The sequence below is a fragment of the Aquila chrysaetos genome, chromosome 8 (genome assembly GCF_900496995.4).
Source record: "Aquila chrysaetos chrysaetos chromosome 8, bAquChr1.4, whole genome shotgun sequence".
NCBI classification, from domain to species: Eukaryota; Metazoa; Chordata; class Aves; order Accipitriformes; family Accipitridae; genus Aquila; species Aquila chrysaetos.
Window position 1 is genome coordinate 24,030,901 of NC_044011.1, and position 21,284 is coordinate 24,052,184.

Sequence of the window (21,284 nt, forward strand, 5' to 3'; positions counted from 1 at the left end):
CAGGTAAAATAGTCCCTTGGAACATTTCTTGCTCGAATGCGAGCTGCAGGCCCAGCATATATGTAGAAATCGATCTGTTTGAAGTATTTAGTCATATATTCTAACTGTTTGCAGTAGGTCATGTCCATCCCTAAAGGACAATATAGAAAGAGTTATTTTTTGTATACAATATATGGCAAGGAAGATAAAGTGAAGTACAAAATAGATTAAAACTAGTAAGCACACATATTACACAGAGGAAGAAAACTATGACTCAGTAAAATTTAGATTGGAAAAAGAACTATATACATTACCATGATCAGCTAGAACAATGAGGTTTACACATTTGTGCAGGTTTCTTTGTTTAAGTCCATCCATTAGCATCCCCAGTGCTTGATCTGCTAGCTGTAAGGCTTTGATTACCTGTGAGAGAAACCTGTTTCATTAGAATTTTTCTTTCTGATTTCAAGTTCTCACTTAAATGTGATCATCAAAGTCTGAAAAAAGTGAGCTTTTCTGTCAGTTTTCAGGTTCTTAATGTTGCTGCTTCTTTTCTTTTTTCATCACCACTAGAGTATAGATGTGCAGAATTCCACTACTCTACCACAAAATATGCAACTTACTTAAAAAAAGACTCACAATTAATTTTTTCTATTGCCTTAGAAAAATTGAGCTTTAAAATATATTTATGGAAAGAAAACAACACATTCAGATCAAATTTGTTCCTCACTCCCAAATTTATATAAAAACAGATTTGTAACATTAAATACAATTTTTGTTGTAGTATGAACATGTCATTGTATTAACAATAAGCAGCGTTTAAAAAATATTTACACACACATATTATCTATAAGACCAGTGTAGCCTCCAAGAAGGCATGGTGCCCTTCTCTCATATATACAGTCCCTTTAAACTTCCTACAGAAAACCACTGACCACAACTGAAGTAATATGGGAGAAATCCAGCACAACGCTCCCTGCAGCCATTCACAGTGGATGGCTCTTCCCTAGTCGGCACAGCTGACTTACAGTCTTCCTGTAAGTCCTACAGTAAGGACGATACCTGACTGAGTCTGAGGACTCCATGTCTGAGCACTTACACCCTTCTTGTTCCCCTAACTCTGCTGCACTCTCTTGAATGTCTTGCGTGCATGGACAATGTACACATATACGATTGTGCATACAGTAATGGGTTTTCAAGCCCTTTATGTACAAAGAGAAATGGAGGTCCCTTTCCAATTAGGGAGCCTAAAACTATCCTACAAAGATCAGTTTTTCTGTCCTTGTTCACTATAATGAGGCCTTTTGCTGAAGACCATTTTCAAATATATTAAACAAGACCATTCGAGGAAGGAGCTGATATGACAAGCCCCAAGCTCCTTTAAGACTGAACTTTTTGCCTGCATGCAAGTAAAAATGTAATATTTTGGGTTACAAATTAACAAACACTGAAGTACAGTGTTAGGAATAAATAAAAGACAGTTCTGAGGATTTGCCAGACCACATGCTTCCAAATATCACTTGGCAATAAAATTAAAGTTCAGTCTAAACACAACCATTAATATTATTTCTAATAGTATGATCTGAAACGATTTTCTGCCAGTCTGTTTGGTTTACAGCTCTTTTGATTCACACACAGTGTTGGAATCAGAACAATGGGATCAACCACAAGCAGGAGTTCTTAATAAAAACTCATAAAACAGTCACAGTAATTTTTGATCTACTGTCCTTCCCACGTTTGTAAGTTGGTTAAGTTCATAGTGCATACCATTTTTCGTTCAATTTAGTCTAAAAAAACCACAAAAACTACTTACACCACCACTAACTGGTCCAAATGAATGTCCAGAAGAATCTGGTTCTTCAATATATAAAGTGTAGAAATCAGGCCTCGAGTTAGAAATAAATAAGAATGGAATATTATGAGAAATTAGAGACAGCATATCAAAAGAACACTTCCATTTAAAAAAAATTAAATCAAACTTAAAACAAAATTATAAATAACTTCTTTAAACCTTAATAAAAGTCCATACAGCAAATATAATAATTCAACTTCTTCTGAGTTTTGTAATTAATCAACACAGACAATTTGAAGTTACAATTTCAGAAACAGTATCCAGTGTCTTTAATTGGTATCCAGAAATCACTCTGAAAAACTTCAGTGTCTCAGATAGCAGAGCAAGCTGTTCCTTTTTGAGATATAAGTAGAACTACCACCTAAAGGATCTCTTCCTGATTAAGCAGTGAGGCTCTAGAGAGCATCTCCTAACTGTAAATATAGTAGGAATTTGTTAACAAATTATCATATAAAAGATTTCACTTGTTTACATGTCACAAAGTTGAGCATGATAATCAGTACTGACATCTACTTTTCATCCTGAATTACTGCCTGCGATTACTTTCAGATATTTAACCTTTCTTGTGCAATATCTTTCGTATAACATCCTTCATCCATACACTTAGACCAGAAGCTGAATGTTCCGTGTTTCCTCTAGGCCATGCACCAAGAAAAAAGACACAACAATAAAAGAAAACTTCTACAACAGTACATCCCATTCAGATATATGTTCACTTTTTCATCTTTTGTATCTACAATCTTATCCTGAAAATGATTAGCTATACTTACAGAACAGGCTTAAGTCCAGCAAATTATCATTTGAGATGGTGAGGAAGATTCCATGTTTCACAAACACCAATAGAAATTTCAGTTGCTAAGCATTAAAACCTTTCTAAGATATAGTCTCACAAACCAGCTAGATATTACTAAGTGTTACCTCTCAGACTTGCTATAATCAAGCCATTTCAATACTCCTGAAATTCTCTGTTCATATGTAACTGAACTGAAAAAAAAAAAAACAAACCCAACGTTAACAAGATTTTAACAAGGTTTTTCTGATAAGCCCTTCTAATTCCAAGATACAGAGAGTGTCTGCCCTCTAGTCATAGAGTAAAGTCACAGATTTGGATTTCAAGAATGATGCATCTTAACAAGGTACCAGCAATCAGTTTTATTATTCTCATTTTTGATTGAATGTAACTCACTTTTAATGGCAAATTAGACAGATCCTGATTTTGCAAACACAAGCATGTGATGTTGGTTGCAATACTCACATATTTATAATTAAATACATGCAAAAAAGAGATTTCAAGTTCAGGACATAAACCTGAAGTACAAGTCAGAATAATTTTTATTCTTTCCAGCACGTATAAACCGTGGACTTTCACATTTTAAAGGTAATGTCCCCAGCAAAATCTTTGTGAGGTCATGCTTTGCCTCCTATGAAGGAATTCACCCATTAATAGCTTTGCTTTCCCCCAAAGTCATGCACAAGCTTTATGTTAGTCACCTATAGTACTCAGGTGTTTTCTGGGTACTAATCCTACACATCACTGCAAAACCTTTGTTATCTATAGAGACTTACAGTTACATACTTGCTTTAGATTATCTTTGTAAATGTGAAGAATCATGGGATATCTACTGAAATCATCATGAAAATTTAGAAATAGTTTACTAGCATCAATGCTTTCCATAAGGAAAAAAATACTATGAAGGTAATTGCTATATTTTCACATGTGTAACCTGTGAATTAACTAGGCAAAACATACAGAACTATGATTCAGCAGCAGTGTGCACATTATCACACATACAAGCAAGACCGGAGGGAATTGATCTAGAGCCTATCTTCCTTCAGTAGCTTCCCTATTCAGCATCATCTCTTCAATTAGTTTCTGCCTCCTATAGCCTCTTGCCATGACTTCCAACTTTCTCTTCATTATCTTAGGGTATAGGCTATCTGAAAGCTTATTCTCAAGTACAGCTACAAGTATTTGTAAAGGGCTATATCATATGTGTAGATTTTATGTGTGGAAATACAGTAATAGTTGGTATAGCTTTGCAGTGGATACTAATCAGTTATAGGATGCTTTCCTAGTGGGAGATCAGTAGCTTGCAGTTGGCTGAAACTTTCAAAACTCTCTAGGAGAGCAGAATATACAGTACCCTTTGACTTTCTCATTGTGAATCCCCTAAATGATTTTGAAAATTTCAACTACTATTGGTAGTTCCATGGCAAAACCAGGACAATGTGACATGGCATTTACCTCTCAGTCTGTTGTTTAAAAATCTTGTATTTCATTTCCTTCAACTGTCATATGGCAATTTGGATTTTTGGAGTAATTTACAGGAATTTACTACAAGCCCTACAAAAATTTACCTGTTGTATACATTGTACAAGGTGGGGTATGTTCCATTAATTGGAACATCAGAGCCTGGCCAAAACAAGGTGCCTGCTTTCAAATTTTGGTACATTGCTGTCAGCCAGACCTATGGGTAAAGATACAAACAAATTATTTTATGGCATTTACACCACCGGAGGACCTCAGATTACTAAAGCAAAAATACATAATTGGATCAGAAATATGGGCTGTAAGCATGCATTCCTCTTTTTTCACACATCATACAGTTGCCTAATGACCATATCTGATTTGAAGTTTGCTTTCTGCATACACATGCTGAAGAAAAATTATAGAATCATAGAATCGTTTAGGTTGGAAAAGACCTTTAAGATCATCGAGTCCAACTGTCAACCTAACACTGCCAAGTCCACCACTAAATCATGCCCTGAAAGTGCCACTTCTACATGTTTTTTGAACACCTACAGGGGTGGTGACTCCACCACTTCCCTGGGCAGCCTGTTCCAACACTGACAAACCTTCCAGTAAAGAAATTTTTTCTATTATCCGATCTAAACCTCCCCTGGCACAACTTGAGGCCATTTCCTCTCGTCCTGTCACTAGTTACTTGATAGAAGAGAACAACACCCATCTCACTACAACCTTGTTTCAGGTAGTTGTAGAGAGCGATAAGGTCTCCCCTCAGCCTCCTTTTCTCCAGGCTAAACAGCCCCAGTTCCCTCAGCCACTCCTCATAAGACTTGTCCTCTAGACCCTTCACCAGCTTTGTTGCCCTTCTCTGGACACGCTCCAGCACCTCAGTCTCTTTCTTGTAGTGAGGGGCCCAAAACTGAACACAGTAGTCAAGATGCATCCTCACCAGTGCCAAGCACAGGGGAAGTAGTAGCATGGAAGCCAGGAAGTTGCCATTTCTTGGGTATTCTCAGCATAGAAAAAAATCGTATAGGTACTTCCATAACTGGCAACAAGAAGTGATCTTTCTTCCTGTGGCAAATGCCAGTGGAATGGATCATGAAGATGGAAAATGGTTCTAAGCTGCATCAGAGATGTTCAGACTTGACATCAGGAAACATTTCTTTACAGAGAGGGTGGTCAAACAGTGGAACAGGCTTCCTAGAGAGGTGGTTGATGCCCCAGGCCTGTCAGTGTTTAAGAGGCAATTGGACAATGCCGTTAATAACATCTTTTAACTTTTGGCCAGCCCTGAACTGGTCAGGCAGTTGGACAAGATGTTCATTGTAGGTCCCCTCCAACTGAAATATTCTATTCTATTCTATTCTATTCTATTCTATTCTATTCTGTTCTAAGATATGGATTCTAGTTATATGACTTTATTATAAGAGGGCATATTTCTATTTACCTTGAAGAGTGCAGCTGTGGTTCTGTTACGAACCTGATGGAATCCTTCATGAAACAATAGCACCAAAAACCTGGGTACTTGAGCATACTACGAACATGACTACACAGACATACACATACACACACACACGTAAATAAATATATAAATGTATTTTAAGTAGATATACTATATACATGTGTATATACATGTACTATATACATGTGTATTTTTTATATTTTTGTACCATTATTATAGCTTGATATTTCTAGTAAATGAATAATATTAATCATAACCATGGGCACAATGTGTGGGGGGGTTATGAAATGTGCCATACATTACACACAAATGTTCATTTTGCTGGAAATTAAGCTCTTTGCTATTCTCTTCCTTGCTTTTATATGCCTGGACTTTGTAAGTGTATTTGTAAATTGATATAATTTGGAAGTAGATTTTCATATTTCATTTTGTAGCTAGTTGTCAAAAGACAAACAAAAAAATACCCCACAATAAAGCCATATAAAAAATTTACGGTGGTGTCCTGTGGAAAGAGATTAATTCCAATACTAGGCAAAATATTTAAATCTTTTTTACTAACTACCACATCAAGTGAAATTTTTAAGTCTCAGAATTAACACTGTAAGAGTTCTTTTATTGTCATGAAAAGCAAACTGTTTTGTAGGCAGCCTATAATACGAAGCCTACAGGATATTTAGCACATACTGCAAATATATCACACAGCTTTGCATTTCATCCTTGTTTTGTTTCGTTTTATAACATGGCACATGAGCCACTTGAGACTTAAAGGAATACCACAATGAGAAATAAACCTACTGGCTGTCCCTTCCACCATGAAGGTTTGAATTTTTCCGTCCCCGAAAGCGAGAAATGCTCGTTCAAGTCTACATCATACATGCTGTTATCAATAATACCATGAGATTCTGGATACAATCCCTGCAAAATGAAAATAAACAAAAAAACCCACTGGATCTTGAAATGCAATGGAGCATAAACTATGTTGCAATGCACGCTGTTGCAGTGTTGCAATTATTTTTAGCTGTTTTATCACAGAAACAGAACATGCTTTCCTAACTCACACAGATCATCAGATTCCTGCCAATGAATTCAGTGTGCCTGTCAAGTTCCCCTGAGTTTCCCCATTTTCTCCCCAGCCCAGTTAAAACCTGATGTGCTACAAATTAAGTACCATATATGTCATATGGCTGTATATCAGCTGCCAAACCCATCCTAACACACACTCTCATCAACTGGCTGTGTCCTCACCCATACTCACCCATATACAATTAGACTGACAAAGATCAGGAATAACCAGTTTACAGGCCAGAATCAGATAGCGTGCCTATATAGCCACATTGATCATGCCTGTATGTACTTTCTCAGCATCTCCCTCTTTTACTCCTATAGCTTGAGTTCCCATGTCCCACAAAAAGATTGGCACCACAAAATCCTTTCTGTGGCATCCAGATAATGAAAAGGAAAAATAGCAAATTCTCACTTACTGTGACAATAGTATAGTGGTTTGGAAAGGTTTTTGTGGGGTAAACAGCTCTCATGTATTTTGAATGTGTGCCACATGTTTCTGCAACAGATCATGGAATTAATATAAATTTGCTTATAATTTTTTTAAATTGAAAACTAACAGTCTTAAAAACAAACAAACAAAATCGCCACAGTCAGTTGCTGTGGTATTAGAGGGGAAATGTGACTCCAAATTAAGACACATACATTCTGGTGTCTCCTTGTGAGCTAGGCCTACCATCCCATTCCAGTCAATGGACCCTGGACACTCAATTCACCTGCCTAAAGCCTAGACACCTAGGGCCATTTGAGACATCTTTAATGATCCTGCCTGGCCTTCAGATGCTGCTCCTACATCCTGTCTGCCAACCCAAACGAGTGTCTCAGATACTTCTGAGATCCAAAATGGCACTAGACATATATGTTTACGCAATAAGACTGAAACCTCGGGTCAGCCCAGGCAAGATATTCTGCAGAGCTCTCTGGTGACCAGATGCATGGGAAGGACTCAGTTGCTTAAGCACTGGCATCTGGTGCCATTTTAGATATCTTCAGTTATCCAAGACATCTGCATGAAAGTTGGCAGTTTTGATGCAAGATCACCAGGAGATCTGTGTCCTCCTGTCACAACTGCTGAAGGCCACCTAGGATGTGCCACAGCACTCTGAAGTATACTAGAAACATAGGTTAAGGCAACAATTTGTCCTGTGGCACCTGAGCTGACTTGCTCTCTAGGCTCTTGCACTGCTCTGTACAGATTGTATTAACCATAAATGCACTGACTACAATAAGCATATAGACATCTCACACACAGACACCTCCAAGAATGTATCTAACTGTAGGTCTGCTCTGGAGTGAATCCCACCCCAGGTGTCCTATCTTTATCTCCAAACACGCATCACTTTACAGCAATCTAAGGCACTTACCACGCCTGAAGATCTGTAATATCTATATGCACTACAGTATCTAACTTATTTACCCACAAAACAAAGGTGTGAAGACTGGAAGATGCCTTAATGCCATTTTTTAATCTAACTTACGTGGAGAACAGTTCTTTATTAAGCTGTAGTCAGATGATTATTTGATTCACACTCAAACACACTTTCTTCTTTGATGTACAGCATTTCAGTCAAAGAACAGAAACTGATTTTAACTAAACAACCTCAACTAAACAATGAAAGCCTGAAATTATTCAACAAAACTGTTCCAGTGTGGTACAGAAAAAAAGGCTTAAAGAGTGTTTAAAGAAGGGCTGAATAATTGACAAATGCATCAGAAAATCAGCATAATTTTATATGGATTTCTCTTGGATGGTAGAGGAGCTACATTCATAGTGTACATATTCTATAACAACTAGCTTGATTAGTTCTACTGAAAATCCTAGGTTAAGGGAGTTAATAGAGAGGAAATATTTTATGCTACAAATCAGCATTACATTTTTTCTTTTGCAAAGAAAGGAATTCTTCTTTCCTTTCCACTGTAGATTTCTGAGAAGTATAAGCATGAATGTGCATAAGCAATTGTTAAAATTGACAACAAATATGAGTAATGCTGAATTAGATCTGTTTTCATTTGAAAGGATTTCTTGGAAACATACACGTAGCATGGTTTTCATGCCTTTTGTCAACTTGGCATTTCCTTTTCACCCGTTTCAAAAGACTGGAACAGAACACTGACTTCTGCATGCATGATTTCTTCACTGATTCAAATGCCTTCCAAAGTCAGAATGACATCAAAGAATAAAATATTTGCACAAGAAGTCAGGTTTGCACACTGCTTCACGTTCAGGCTTCTGGCTACCCTCATTATCCATAAACAAGATTGTTAACCATTCAGTAAAATGTAGGACTTTGTAACATCCATGTTAAGTTTTTAAATGAGCACAATAGAAACAGAATATGATAGATTCAGAACAGATATGAACACTGTCAATTTAGACTATTACTGCTGAGAAGAAATGAATAAATATGCAGACATTTTGTCCAGGTACAAAGTATCTTGAGAGCTGAGCTCTAAAATATTCAGGAAATTTTAAGGAAGTATGCACTAATGGGTCCCACTTTTTAGAGCCCTTTACAGCACAAGCTAAAGATCTTCAACTTACTCTTTCTCCCAATATTCAGAAATACTGGGAAACAGTTACTTGAACCTTACTGCAATCATATCAATATATGAAATTATACCAGTATGTAAATTACATTGCATTTAAGTCTAATATAATAATATTCACTGACATACTTTTAAATATGCAGTTTCTCTTTAATATCTTAAAATATCTGACTTGAAAAAGTACATCTTTGAGGAAAATTTCCCGATAACCCTATGCATTTTCTCTGTGTATTATACTTTAATGATAATCTCCTTACCAGTTAGAATTTTTCAATGCAGTACAGACAATCCAGGAAATCCTTCTCTGGAACTTTTTTCAGTCTTAAACTGTATTTGAATGTATATTTCAAACTATTTATTTAATAAAAAGCTGCTGAACAGTATTAGACGCCTTGTTAAAAAAAAGTCATGTTTGCTATGCACTCAAATGCAAGAATTAATATAGAACATATAATAATGAAAATATACAACAGATGAGGGAGACCTGATTTGTGATTTTCTTATTGCTGAGCAACACATATGCATGACAGCAGCAAAAGGGATTGGAGAGGTTGCATGCAGACTTTTAAAGAAAATAGTCAAAGTACTCTTGGTAACTTACTGAGTTTTTCAATGTTTGGCAGCAAAGAATTCCAAGTCTGCAAGTATTCTGCTCTAAACCCATCCATTGAAAAAAGGATAAGTGGTGGCAGATCAAACCTACAAGAAAATATGAGTTTGTCATTGTAAAGGAGTTTGGAAAGTTGGTGACTTGTTAAGATCTTTAACAAAATAAATTCTACTTTTAAAAGCAGGATCCAGAATTTCCAGGTACTTCCCAGAATTAATATCACAGTGTGAGATAAACAAATAGTTCAATTTTGAGAGCAAATATGCAATCCTCCTGAAAAAAAAAAAACGCTGGAGGAAAAAAATACAAGCTACTCAGTATATACAGAACCTAGAAAAAAAATCAGGTTTTCTTAATCTTTTAATTACAAATACAAATAAATACGAATGCTGCAGACTAGCATCCAAATACCAACCCAGAGTAGAGAACAGCCAAAGTACTTCTGTACATAGTAATGGGTTGAATTCTGTCTCTTGTATCTCAATGCATCTTAAAAAATCTTTCAGGGCAGCTGCACAAGGACTGTAAAAGTACAACAGTCACCCAGCAAGCAGTTAGGGTCAATTGGCCTCACTGCTGAGAAATGTAATCTCTTCGCAATGCCAGGTTTGTGCTAACCCCTTACCTTACCACATTTCCTTTGTGAAGACATCACTAAGCAACCCATGTTCTTTGTGGATTTTATCTTTCAGGTTTCCCAGCTCCCGTGGAGATGGAGAATGCTTCTTTGCCTCAAGGCCCCTGACAAACTGAACTCAAAGCTACAAAAGGAATGCAGCATCTGCTAATGTGCTTAGGGTAAGACTTTATATAAAGAAACAAGGATAAAAGCCTCAGATCTGACTTCATATGTAGGTATGATAAAATAAACACAAACTGCAGCTGATCTCTAGAACAGTGTTTAAATTCTTGTTATAAAAATTCTAACTAGGAGGTGCTAGCTGTGAAAGTAAACTTCAAAGTTATTAAACATGCTTTCTCCTAGCCAATCTAAAAGGACTCCTAAAGAAAAATGCATTAGCAGTTATGAAGTGCTGGTACTATTGCACCTTTTTTCATAAGACCAAGTGACAAAATCAGTAGGATCAAGTCATCTAGTTCTGAAAATTCAGTCTTTTTGTTAACCATCATTACATATTGCACAGTCTCCTTAGAAACATATAAAGAAACATAAAAATTGTAAACATACAGTTAAATTAAAAATGTAGTTTAAAGTAGGCTTCACTACACGTAGTATCTAATAAAACCCAAACTATTTGCAATTTATAGGAATGGTTCACTAAATAAGCCTGTAAAATACTGGGAGAGAAAATGATTGATAAAATGCAGTTACTGATAACTTACTCCAAACCATTTTTTTGAGTAATATGTTGAGTGATGACTATTAAAAAAAATTATAAATTCACATCAGGCAGTAATCACTATCCCAATTTGTTTCTCATTCACAGTGGTCTTTTCAAAACACAGAAGTACACTGGCATTAACAGTTTGTATAAAAACAGTTTGTGTAAAACAGCTTCCTGATCTGAATCTGAAATTAAATGGAGCTTTATATAACAATGCTGTTTACAGCACTTAAAGAAGCCCTCCTCCACTAGTTTCCAAGCTTTAGCCTATGAAACTGTGTTAACTCAGCAAGTTATTTGTTAACCTATAAAGTATATTTTTATACCTATGTTGGGAGGCGCATGCAGGAACCCATGAAGAGGCCACAATACTAAAGGTATTATTTTTATAATTAAACTAAACTGGCAGTAAAATAGATAGAATAATGGATAATATCACAAATAGCACAATGGAACCAGAAAAGAATCCATCTTTCTTTGAGAACAACTTTTAAACTGTGTTTCTGCCTAGCCTCTACCTATGATTCTGCAATACTGCACAAATAGCAAAATACCTACAGGCAGACATCAGAATTACCATGTTTCAGCATTAGTAGATATACAACTACTTTCATAGCTTCCTTTTTAAGACACCTTTCTTCCTGCAGATAATTCAAGTAAAGAAACCTCTGTTACTTAGATAAAGAATTGCAATCACAGAGTGTAACTGTTATTACACCTTGCATAAAGTGATTTATCTGAATTGTCATGAAACCAATATAGTAACAAAAATGGACTATGGACAATTTGTGACACATGAACCCTGAGATAACTCCAGTAATTTTTCCAGGTCTTTGCAAACTGACTATCAATCTGGATTTGAACTCCTGTACTCTGCTCCAAACTGTAAATGATAAATGAACATGCAACAAAATGACAAAGGTTTTAGAAAGAAAAAACATTTCTAGCCACAAACTGCTTCTATAGAATATTCCTCAGGGCAGGAACCTTATTCTCAGTAAATATGAAAATCTCATGAAGACCTGCTTCAGGCCACTGGAGTATTTCTGACCATCACAATGATTTTATTTGCTAAGAAGACAAAATTATTTTATCCTACCCAGCTGGACACTGAGGAGTTTCAAGTGATATACATGGTTCTTCTACCCAAGGTGTTTCACCTAGAAGGACAAAATAAAATAGTGAGTCAGCATTAAAAACCCCCCCACAAACAACATAGAAGTTTTATGGTTGATCTTTTCAGAGCTCTTCCTGGTACTTTTTCTGCTTCAATACAGAATTATAGAAACGTAGGTCTAAAGATAGATACCTTTAGAAACCATTTAGGGCAACCTATTAGGCCCTCAAACCCTGAAAGGGCTAATGCTTACAATTGTAAGTTAAAAACAAAGCACATATACTACACATACAAGCAAACAAACAAAATGGAGAAGAAATCACCATGAAAGCTTAGCTTAAGTTTTCTCTGGTTTTAAATGGATAACATTTAAACTGTATCCTGTCCACACTGGATTACTGACTTCTTTTTTTGCAGATACCATTTACATATTTAGAGATGATTGCCAGGGCTCCCTTTAGCTTTTTTCTTTTTTTTTTTCCTGTAAAGAGTCCAAACTCCTTCAATCTTTCCTTGTTGACCATGGCTTCCAAATTTCAAGGAATTCTTTCCGTTCCCATTTGAATATTCTCCACCTGCTTCACAGCTATACTCATTTATGATAATGTTTGCCCATCTCTTTGGAAGAAATAAGGGAGGTCAACAAGAGAAGAAAGAAGGAAAGCATCCAAAAAGGAAAAAATATAAAAAAAGAGAAGAAGCAGTGGCTGCTGAAGTTCTCAGCTCACCACAGAAAGTTTCTCTCCTAGTAAGCAGCCAAAGGCAGGGATGTACAGCGACCTTAACTATGTCAGCTCAATCAATTTAGCACCTAGTCAAGCTCCTGACTGCTTTTAGCTTTAATTTGCATTTAGGTGACAAATATAATTTTGCAGGAGTTGCCTTAAATCTCTCACCTCACAATATAAAGGAATTCTGGTAACAGATACCATGTTTTATGACACTGGTATACTCCTCAGGTACCATTCCTGTAATCCGATTTTACCAGTGCTATTCTTTACGTGTTTAGCCAGAGTCTGTATGAAACAACCAGCTATGAACAAAGATATTCAGAAATAAGTAAAACATAGGAAACCCAATCTGAAAACTAATTTCTAACAAAAAGGCCAAGAAATTTTAAATTCGGGATGATTACTACAATATGTACTTTGGATTGCAAGAAGTTTGGAGCAGAAAACATGTCTCCATCTATTTTTGAAAAAAAAAAAAAAAGAAAAGAAACAACAAAAAAACCCACATTTGGTATACTGTGCAATATTCAAAACATTCTGTCTTTCTTATAAATGACACACATTCACATTGTTCTCCAGAAACCATCTTTTTCCCAGTCAAAAATATCAAAAGCTTCATCTCAAAACATCTTAATTTTCCAAAATATCACTGTAAGACTCTAATCTTGAGAAACAAATGCATCTACCTTTATATTTGCCACGTTTGGTCATCTATTTATTTCAAAGGACAATTTATATATAAATATCTTTGACTTTTGATTTACCTTTGCAAATGCTGTTGTAGTTTACACAGCAGTCTTTTTTCTGCAAACAGTCATCAGAACAAGAACAGTAACTTCCAGGTATCCGTGTCTCACCACAGCGGAAATTAGTGCACCTCCAAGATCGGGCTGAAAATTGGAAGAAAAAGATTGTGATTCAGTTCACAGAACCTTATGTAAGCTCCTTGGTGTGGAAATCCCCCAAACAGGTAAAGAAAAAAAGAAGAGTTTTTGTTAAGCTATAATTTACATGTCCTGCTCGAGTTGCTTTAGAAGTTTTATCTGAAAGGAAAACTCCAGATTTCATTTAACACATAAAGCCGATTTCTGTGGCCATTGAATGATAACACAGAGTCATAGAATAATTTGTTTTACAAAGGTGTCCCCAAAGTCACATTCTTCAATGCCTTCCACCCTTCCAGGAAGATCTAAAAAAACATAATCAAACCCATATTTCTCCTATGGAAGAGAGAGAGAAGGAAACAGATCTTTTTCCCGCTCTTCCACATGATTCCCAGCAGACAGCAAAAAAAGAGATGTAAGTGCTGAAGCAGGCAGAAAAAGAGATAAGGATGAAGAAACATCTGAGCAGCTGCTGGGAGAGCAGAGAGGAGAACTGGGGAGGAGTCTGGCCTCGATGCAGAGCCAGGCCTGCCTCCTGGAAGATGAGTGCACTCGTCCAAGACCAGGCCCCCACTGGGTGCTGCATGAGGCTGGAGAGTGCACCTGACCGGAAAACACCCATTCATTTTCAAAAGTGCAAGAGGTGCCGGCACAGCGGCATCGTTTCAGGGCCCCGGTCAAAGATAACCTACGATTTCCACTCATGCTCATCCACAGCTTTATCTGGGCCAGGAAATACGCACTGCAAATGCTCTGGTTATCCAGGGGGGACACAAATACAGGGATCTGACTTGAGAAAGACATGGGAAGACTTTGTGTCCTGCCAGGTCACCAAGTTATGGCCCTCTAGCCACCTGAGTGCAGAAGTAGCTCGACACCGCCACATCCTTCCCTCCCTGAGGGAATGTGACATAACTTCTGTATATCTGTGTAAATATGAGAGTTTATCCTTTTCTTATTACTATCATGTGAAAAAACAAACCCAGAATAAAATGGAAACCAGTGAGCAGTGCCTATAGGGGAACATACTTGGCTCCACGCAGGTGTCCTCGTAGTCCCAGCAGCAGTCCCGACGCTCCTTGCAGCTGCTGTCGCACCGGCAGCCAGGCATCTCCTTCCTGTGCGGCTCATTGCACTTGTGTCTGCAGCTGACTGTAAGAAGAAGGCAGCCAGTCTGAGCGCTCAGATAACCCTGTCTCAGACAGGTCAGTTAAATGGATCACAGACACGGGTTCCATGGAGAAATGTGCTGAATAATTTCCCAAATCTGTTTTCCGAGTCATTTTCCAATGCGGTCACTAGCACACCGTGGGTCAGCGAGGCGAAACGAAAGCTGTAGGAAGTCCTCTGGACGTTGAAGGTCCTGGTGGCTGTTCAGGCCGTGCTCGCCCAGAGCCTGTGGCGGGGCTCTTTCTGCAGCAGGTCTCTCCAGGACCGGTGGCACAGGAGGCAATGCCTGGGTGTCCCACCCTCCCAGCATGAGGAGGTGGAAACTGGCATCTCCCCTGCTCATTGCTGGGTCCGGGATGCAAAAGGAAGAGTGACTCCCGCTTTGGACGTTCCCTAATGCACCTGCCAGGGAGCTGCGTGGGACGGGGGCTCCCCCAGGGCCAGGCACCCAGAGCCATGGGGGCTCCCCCAGGGGCGGCCGGACAGGGCCTGGCAGCCCGGGCCCGTCCCACCACCGAGCCAGGAGCAGGGCAGCCAGGGCACCCCAGGCACTGGGCACCTCCCTGGGGACAGGGACAGGCCAAGGTCAGGCTCTTGGCCTGTGGGTGGGCCTGGCTCAGCGGGACCCATGACTGCGCAGGCCACGGCTGCGGGGACCTGGAGATCAGCCCTGCTGCGGCATTGCTGGGGCAGGGGCTGATGGCCCCAGGGGGCTGAAATGGGGCCCTGGGCAGGGTGGGGGCAGCCCTGGGGGGCTGGGCAGGGCCCATAAGGCTTATTAGTGCACTCGGGACTCTGACCATACCTCTCCACCTTAATCGTTACACCGTCCCTTAAAAATCTTCAGGTTTGGTTGTTTTGATCGAAAGAAAGAAAGGGTCCAAATAAGGGGCCTCATATTGGAAATGGAGACATGTATTTCCTCACCACAGCTCTGCCACCTTCATACAGGGTGAAGGAGAGCTCTGGCTCTCCTGAGGGTACCCAAGGACAACCCCAAATCTCCAAACATCACCCGCAGCTACACACTAGCCTCCACAAGGACAAGCCCTGTGTCTGCCTTCTCTGTATTGCAGAAGTACTGTTTGAACCACTCTGAGCACCTACATTTCCAGCTTTCTTGTCCACTCACACCGTTAGACAGGGATAAGTATAACTACTCAGATTTGCTAGTGCAGTTCTATTACAGTTGCTAAAAGGCTCATGCTTTTGTAGGGTGCACTCCCTACAAAATTTGGGCTTTAATATCCACTGTGTAGAAACCATGTAGAGCTAAAATGATTTTTTTCAAGCTAGGCAGCTTGTTTCACATGTAGAAAGTTCTCATGTTGTACCTTGCGCTTTAAGTGCTTACATCAACAACTATCGTTCAACGCAAGAAAGCTTTGCAAATAATTAGAATAACAAACAATATATGTAATGAGCATAAATGGATCTGTCAAAAGTAGAGATGAAAAGAAGTAATTGAGGGTTAAGTGTTTTATGACTGGAGTCTGTTCTGTCAAGAAAGAGCTACGATTTTTCACAAATGAGCATGAAAATATGCAAACAGTTTTTCTGTGCTTTTTTGGCTGAAGTTCAGAGTATTTAATTTTTCCTCTATCCATTGGCTTTTGAACAACTCAAAGTTGTTCAGGTGGTCTATCTGATTTACAATGATATAGAATGGTGAGTCTAAGTCAGAAAAAATATAAAGATAAAAATACAAACCTTCTCCTCTGTAATGGAACTGTTCATAATTCTCATAATTTGCAACCCATGCTTCTAATTTCTTTACACTATTTACATAACTGTGTGAGGTCAGGAATTTAGTATTTCATTAACTTTTATTTGGAATAGTCAGTACAATTACAGGAGGTATAAGGAAATGTACCTTGAGTATATAAACAGAATCAATTGTACTATCACCAAATGCAAACTCTGTGCTAATTTTTAAACATACAGAATGTCAGGTCCTCCTGACTCCTTTCCAGGCCTCTTCTCCTGAGACCACAAGCCCCCACCACCTGTCTCGACTGTGACTCCTTTTGCTCCTGAACAGCAACACTCTTGCCCACTGCCCTTATAGCAAATGCAACTGCACAAAAGTGCATGTTGCTCAGGGCTGAGGCTTCACCTCCCACTCCGCAGTGTAATACTGTGTGTTGCTAATTCATCTTTCACAAGTAGGTCTGGTTATGAAAGTAGAAAATAAAGTTAGTCAGTCCCTATTTAGGATTGCTCTGTAACACCTGCAGAAGCACCAAAATGCTAACACGCTGATTTGGTGCTATCTTTCACTTACTGCAACTATGACCAAGTTCCTCAGCTAAATGTCAGTGAAGACTCAAGCTGTGGGTATCTACATATTTTACGCAGGAAATTGTAATACCATATATGTGTCATCAAAAATCAATTACAGTTCCATCTCATCCTATTTGCTAGGCCCATAGTGTTGAAAGATCTCAGAAGGAGCTAAGACTTGATGAATAAGTAGGTAAACAACTTCAATATGTGTTGATTAGGAATGAGAAAGAGACTGTGCTTCCTTGAACTCCTCTAGTATGAGATCACTATTGTTTTGATTCTAAAGGAAGTGTTTTATTTAATTCACCATGTGGTGTGTTGTTCTGATCTGGCTTGACCCCTTGACTTCAAAATGTTATGTTGTTTTTCTAACTAAAATACAACATTCCACCAAATCAAACCATTATTGCCTTTATACCATAGCTTTACAGAAATTGAAGTTTTCAGAGAAATTCATAATCAGTTTTAACATTAGCCACCTGAACTATGCCAAATGTACTCAAAGCGTGAGTCCCAAAGATGGTCCAATGATATCTCTTCTACTAAACAAATTGCTTAAATAATTGCAAGATATTATATGTAGTAAGATAACCCCTATTTCAAATTTCCTAAAAGTATTAATATAAAAAAATTTCCAAACCTGTTGTGAACTAGGTTTAGCACTTCCTAAAAGAGAAGCAAGGCACTGAGTGGTTTAGGATAGGTTTTTCAAGTATAGATTGTGAGTGTACAGTTTTTATACAATCCAACTTGAAAAATGCAAGAGCTTTATTTTCACGGGTGATATAAGTTTTCACAGAGCATTTACATTACGCTATGAAAGAGCCTCTGCTGAAGGCCTTTACCAGTTCTAGCTTCAGTGGTGATTATGCTGAAAGTATCATAAACATACCTTGCTCCTGGTCTCCACGGTTGAGTCCTAGTCCTAAACCTAGTCCCAGGGACACAACCACCAAAGCACACAGCAGAACCTGTCACAAAGACACAGGAAAATTAAAGTTCACAGTTGTGATAAACTGTTATGTTTATTAGAAATTAACCATGTGATTATTACCTTTTATGAACTTATCATTTCTCTGAACTTGTTCATCAAAAAATTGGAGACATTCTGAGCCTGAAGATAAGAGAGGCACAAGAATGATAATCTTGTGAACTGCTTACAAGTCAACACCTTAATACCGCACTTTTAACCTATGGCCGGTCCCATGTTGTAATCAGGGAAGTCTTTGCTGGGGAAAAGAGTGTAGGAAGTAATCAATATATTTACCTGTTTTGCAAATTCTTAATCTGTGTAAAGAGAAGGTAATATCTTTTATTTAGCTTTTGTATTTTCCTGAAATGCTCACAGGGATTTCTTAAGAGACTCAGTTGGATTGAGGCTGCAGGTGTCAAGTTTTCATCCACATGCCAGTTTCTTGTAATGTCACCCCGTTAGTGAGGTTAGAGGAAACTGGAAAGAGACAAACAGCCCAAGGAAACCCCATAACAGAAAGCAGCATAACATTTGGGAGGTTAAGGAAGAGTTGAGGAGGCCTCTATCAGCTTAACGGACACTCAAGATGAATGGTGATGTATGCTGGCTGAAAGGTGCAGTGAAAAGTGACAACCATCTCAGAGTATTTCATAGTGTATGCACTTTCCATTTCACTAAGGCAATGATGGGCAAGAAAATGCATATCACAGAAAATCACCATAAACCAACCCAGTTTACTTCCCATTTCGCCTCAGAGCCTTCTTTTGTCTCCTGCTGTTCCCAGGAACCACCAGGCACTAGGAAATACTAAGATTCAAAATAAAGTAGAAATGAGAGGCATACTCTCATGCTTAGTATTACTGTAACGGAGCCTCTTAACTGAGACTACAGCAATTATAAGGAGCTGGGGAAAACTCTGTGTGGTTACGGTATAATCAAGTGCACATACGCCATCCTGTTACTTTTCGCTCATCCCTGCTCACAAAAAGACCCTACACTCTTTGTTACTGCCCATCCTGCCTTGCAGGTGCTGGGCAGGAGTGTGGCAGCAGGGAGGGCTGCTCAGTTCTCAGGTGTGGGCATACAATTTGGCCATGGAGCAGCTCCACACCAGGACAGTCTAAGCACACATTATTCCTTCCTGTAGACCAGGAAGATCCAGGCACACAAGCCAGAAAGTCAGGAGTGTGGCACACTCCCAACTAGCCCTCTCTCAGGGACAACCAGGAGACCTAACTGTAGGTCTGGCATGGCACATACCTCTTCCTCTGGACAGATACAGTCAGAGGGCCTCCTCCAGACCCCACACTTTCTCCTCATGCTGCTATGCTCCTTGCCACTGTGCTCAAGAATTTTGTGTTTCTTCCTTGCTTCCCACCCTCTCCTGCCTCATGTCACTGATTTTTTCCCAAGCAACAGGAAACACCAGCAACACCAAAGTTACTTCCTTCACACTTTCTCTCTCCCACCTTTACTTTCTTCCTGCTCCTCACTCCCTGTTTTTTGTACGGGAGAAATACCCCAAAAGTAGGAATGGAAATGGAATTGGTGAGAGAACTGGGTAAGATAGACAGATGGGATAAGCGTATTTGGAAAGATTGCCCAAAGTGGCAGAAATGCTGAAGTCCCTCGAAGAGAGAACCCAGGTGTGAAGGCAGCAGTTCAATCCTACATCCAGTCTGCAAGGACTAAGAATCAGGGGGCACATTTGGGCTAGAACAGCGGCCACTCTTTCTGGGCAGGGATAATAACACTGCCAGGGTAACCTAACAGGTCTTGTTTCACTGAGTACATATAATCATAGAATCATAGAATGATAGAATCATTTAGGTTGGAAAAGACCTTTAAGATCGAGTCCAACCATCAACCATGCCCACTAAACCATGTTATGGAGTAGCCCATCTATGTGCTTTTTGAATACCTCCAGGGATGGTGACTCAACCACTTCCCTGGGCAGCCTGTTCCAATGCCTGACAACCCTCTCAGTAAAAAAATTTTTCCTAATATCCAACCTAAACCTCCCTTGCCGCAACTTGAGGCCATTTCCTCTCGTCCTATCTCCAGCCACCTGACAGAAGAGACCAGCACCCACCTCACTACAACCTCCTTTCAGGTAGTTGTAGAGAGCGGTAAGGTCTCCCCTCAGCCTCCTTTCCTCCAGACTAAACAACCCCAGTTCCCTCAGCCACTCCTCATAAGACTTGTGCTCCAGGCCCCTCACCAACTTGGTTGCCCTTCTCTGGACACGCTCCAGCACCTCACTGTCTTTCCTGTAGTGAGGGGCCCAAAACTGAACACTGTACTCGAGGTGCGGCCTCACCAGTCCCGAGTACAGGGGAACGATCACCTCCCTGCTCCTGCTGGCCACACTATTTCTGATACAGGCCAGGATGCCGTTGGCCTTCTTGGCCACCTGGGCACACTGCTGGCTCTTATTCAGACGGCTGTCGACCAGCACCCCCAGGTCTTTCTCTGCCGGGCAGCTTTCCAGCCACACTTCCCCAAGCCTGAAGCGTTGCATGGGGTTGTTGTGACCCAAGTGCAGGACCCGGCACTTGGCCTTGTTGAACTTCAAACAATTGGCCTCAGCCCATCAATCCAACTTGTCCAGATCTCTCTGTAGACCCTCCTTACCCTCAAGCAGATTGACCCTGCCTCCCAACTTGGTGTCATCTGCAAACTTGCTGAGGGTGCTCACAATCCCCTCATCCAAATCATTGATAAAGATATTAAACAGAATGGGGCCCAACACTGAGCCCTGGGGAACACCACTTGTGACCTGCCGCCAAATGGATTTCACCCCATTCACCACAGCCCTCTGGGCTCGTCCATCCAGCCAGTTTTTCACCCAGTGAAGAGTACACTTGTCCAAGCCATGAGATGCCAGCTTCTCAAGGAGTATGCCATGAGAGACAGTGTCAAAGGCCTTGCTGAAGTCAAGGTAGACAACATCCACAGCCTTCCCCTCATCCACTAGGTGGGTCACCCGGTCATAGAAGGAGATCAGGTTGGTC

At 39.6% G+C, this 21,284-nt stretch overlaps 1 protein-coding gene across 2 annotated transcripts in view; it reads right to left on the reverse strand.

The window, feature by feature from the left end:
- Positions 1-21,284, reverse strand: part of LOC115344872 (venom phosphodiesterase 1) — a 45,342-nt gene that overhangs the window by 21,591 nt on the left and 2,467 nt on the right. For both annotated transcript variants that reach the window (XM_030022839.2, XM_041125414.1), the window contains exons 2-13: positions 18,190-18,268; positions 14,871-14,993; positions 13,722-13,847; positions 12,209-12,269; positions 9,755-9,852; positions 7,026-7,105; positions 6,340-6,459; positions 4,190-4,299; positions 2,750-2,815; positions 1,793-1,865; positions 294-402; positions 2-130 (exon numbers count right to left, since the gene is read on the reverse strand). In XM_030022839.2, coding sequence (XP_029878699.1) covers positions 2-130; positions 294-402; positions 1,793-1,865; positions 2,750-2,815; positions 4,190-4,299; positions 6,340-6,459; positions 7,026-7,105; positions 9,755-9,852; positions 12,209-12,269; positions 13,722-13,847; positions 14,871-14,993; positions 18,190-18,268 — 1,174 coding nt within the window. The remainder of the gene's footprint in view (position 1; positions 131-293; positions 403-1,792; positions 1,866-2,749; positions 2,816-4,189; positions 4,300-6,339; positions 6,460-7,025; positions 7,106-9,754; positions 9,853-12,208; positions 12,270-13,721; positions 13,848-14,870; positions 14,994-18,189; positions 18,269-21,284) is intronic.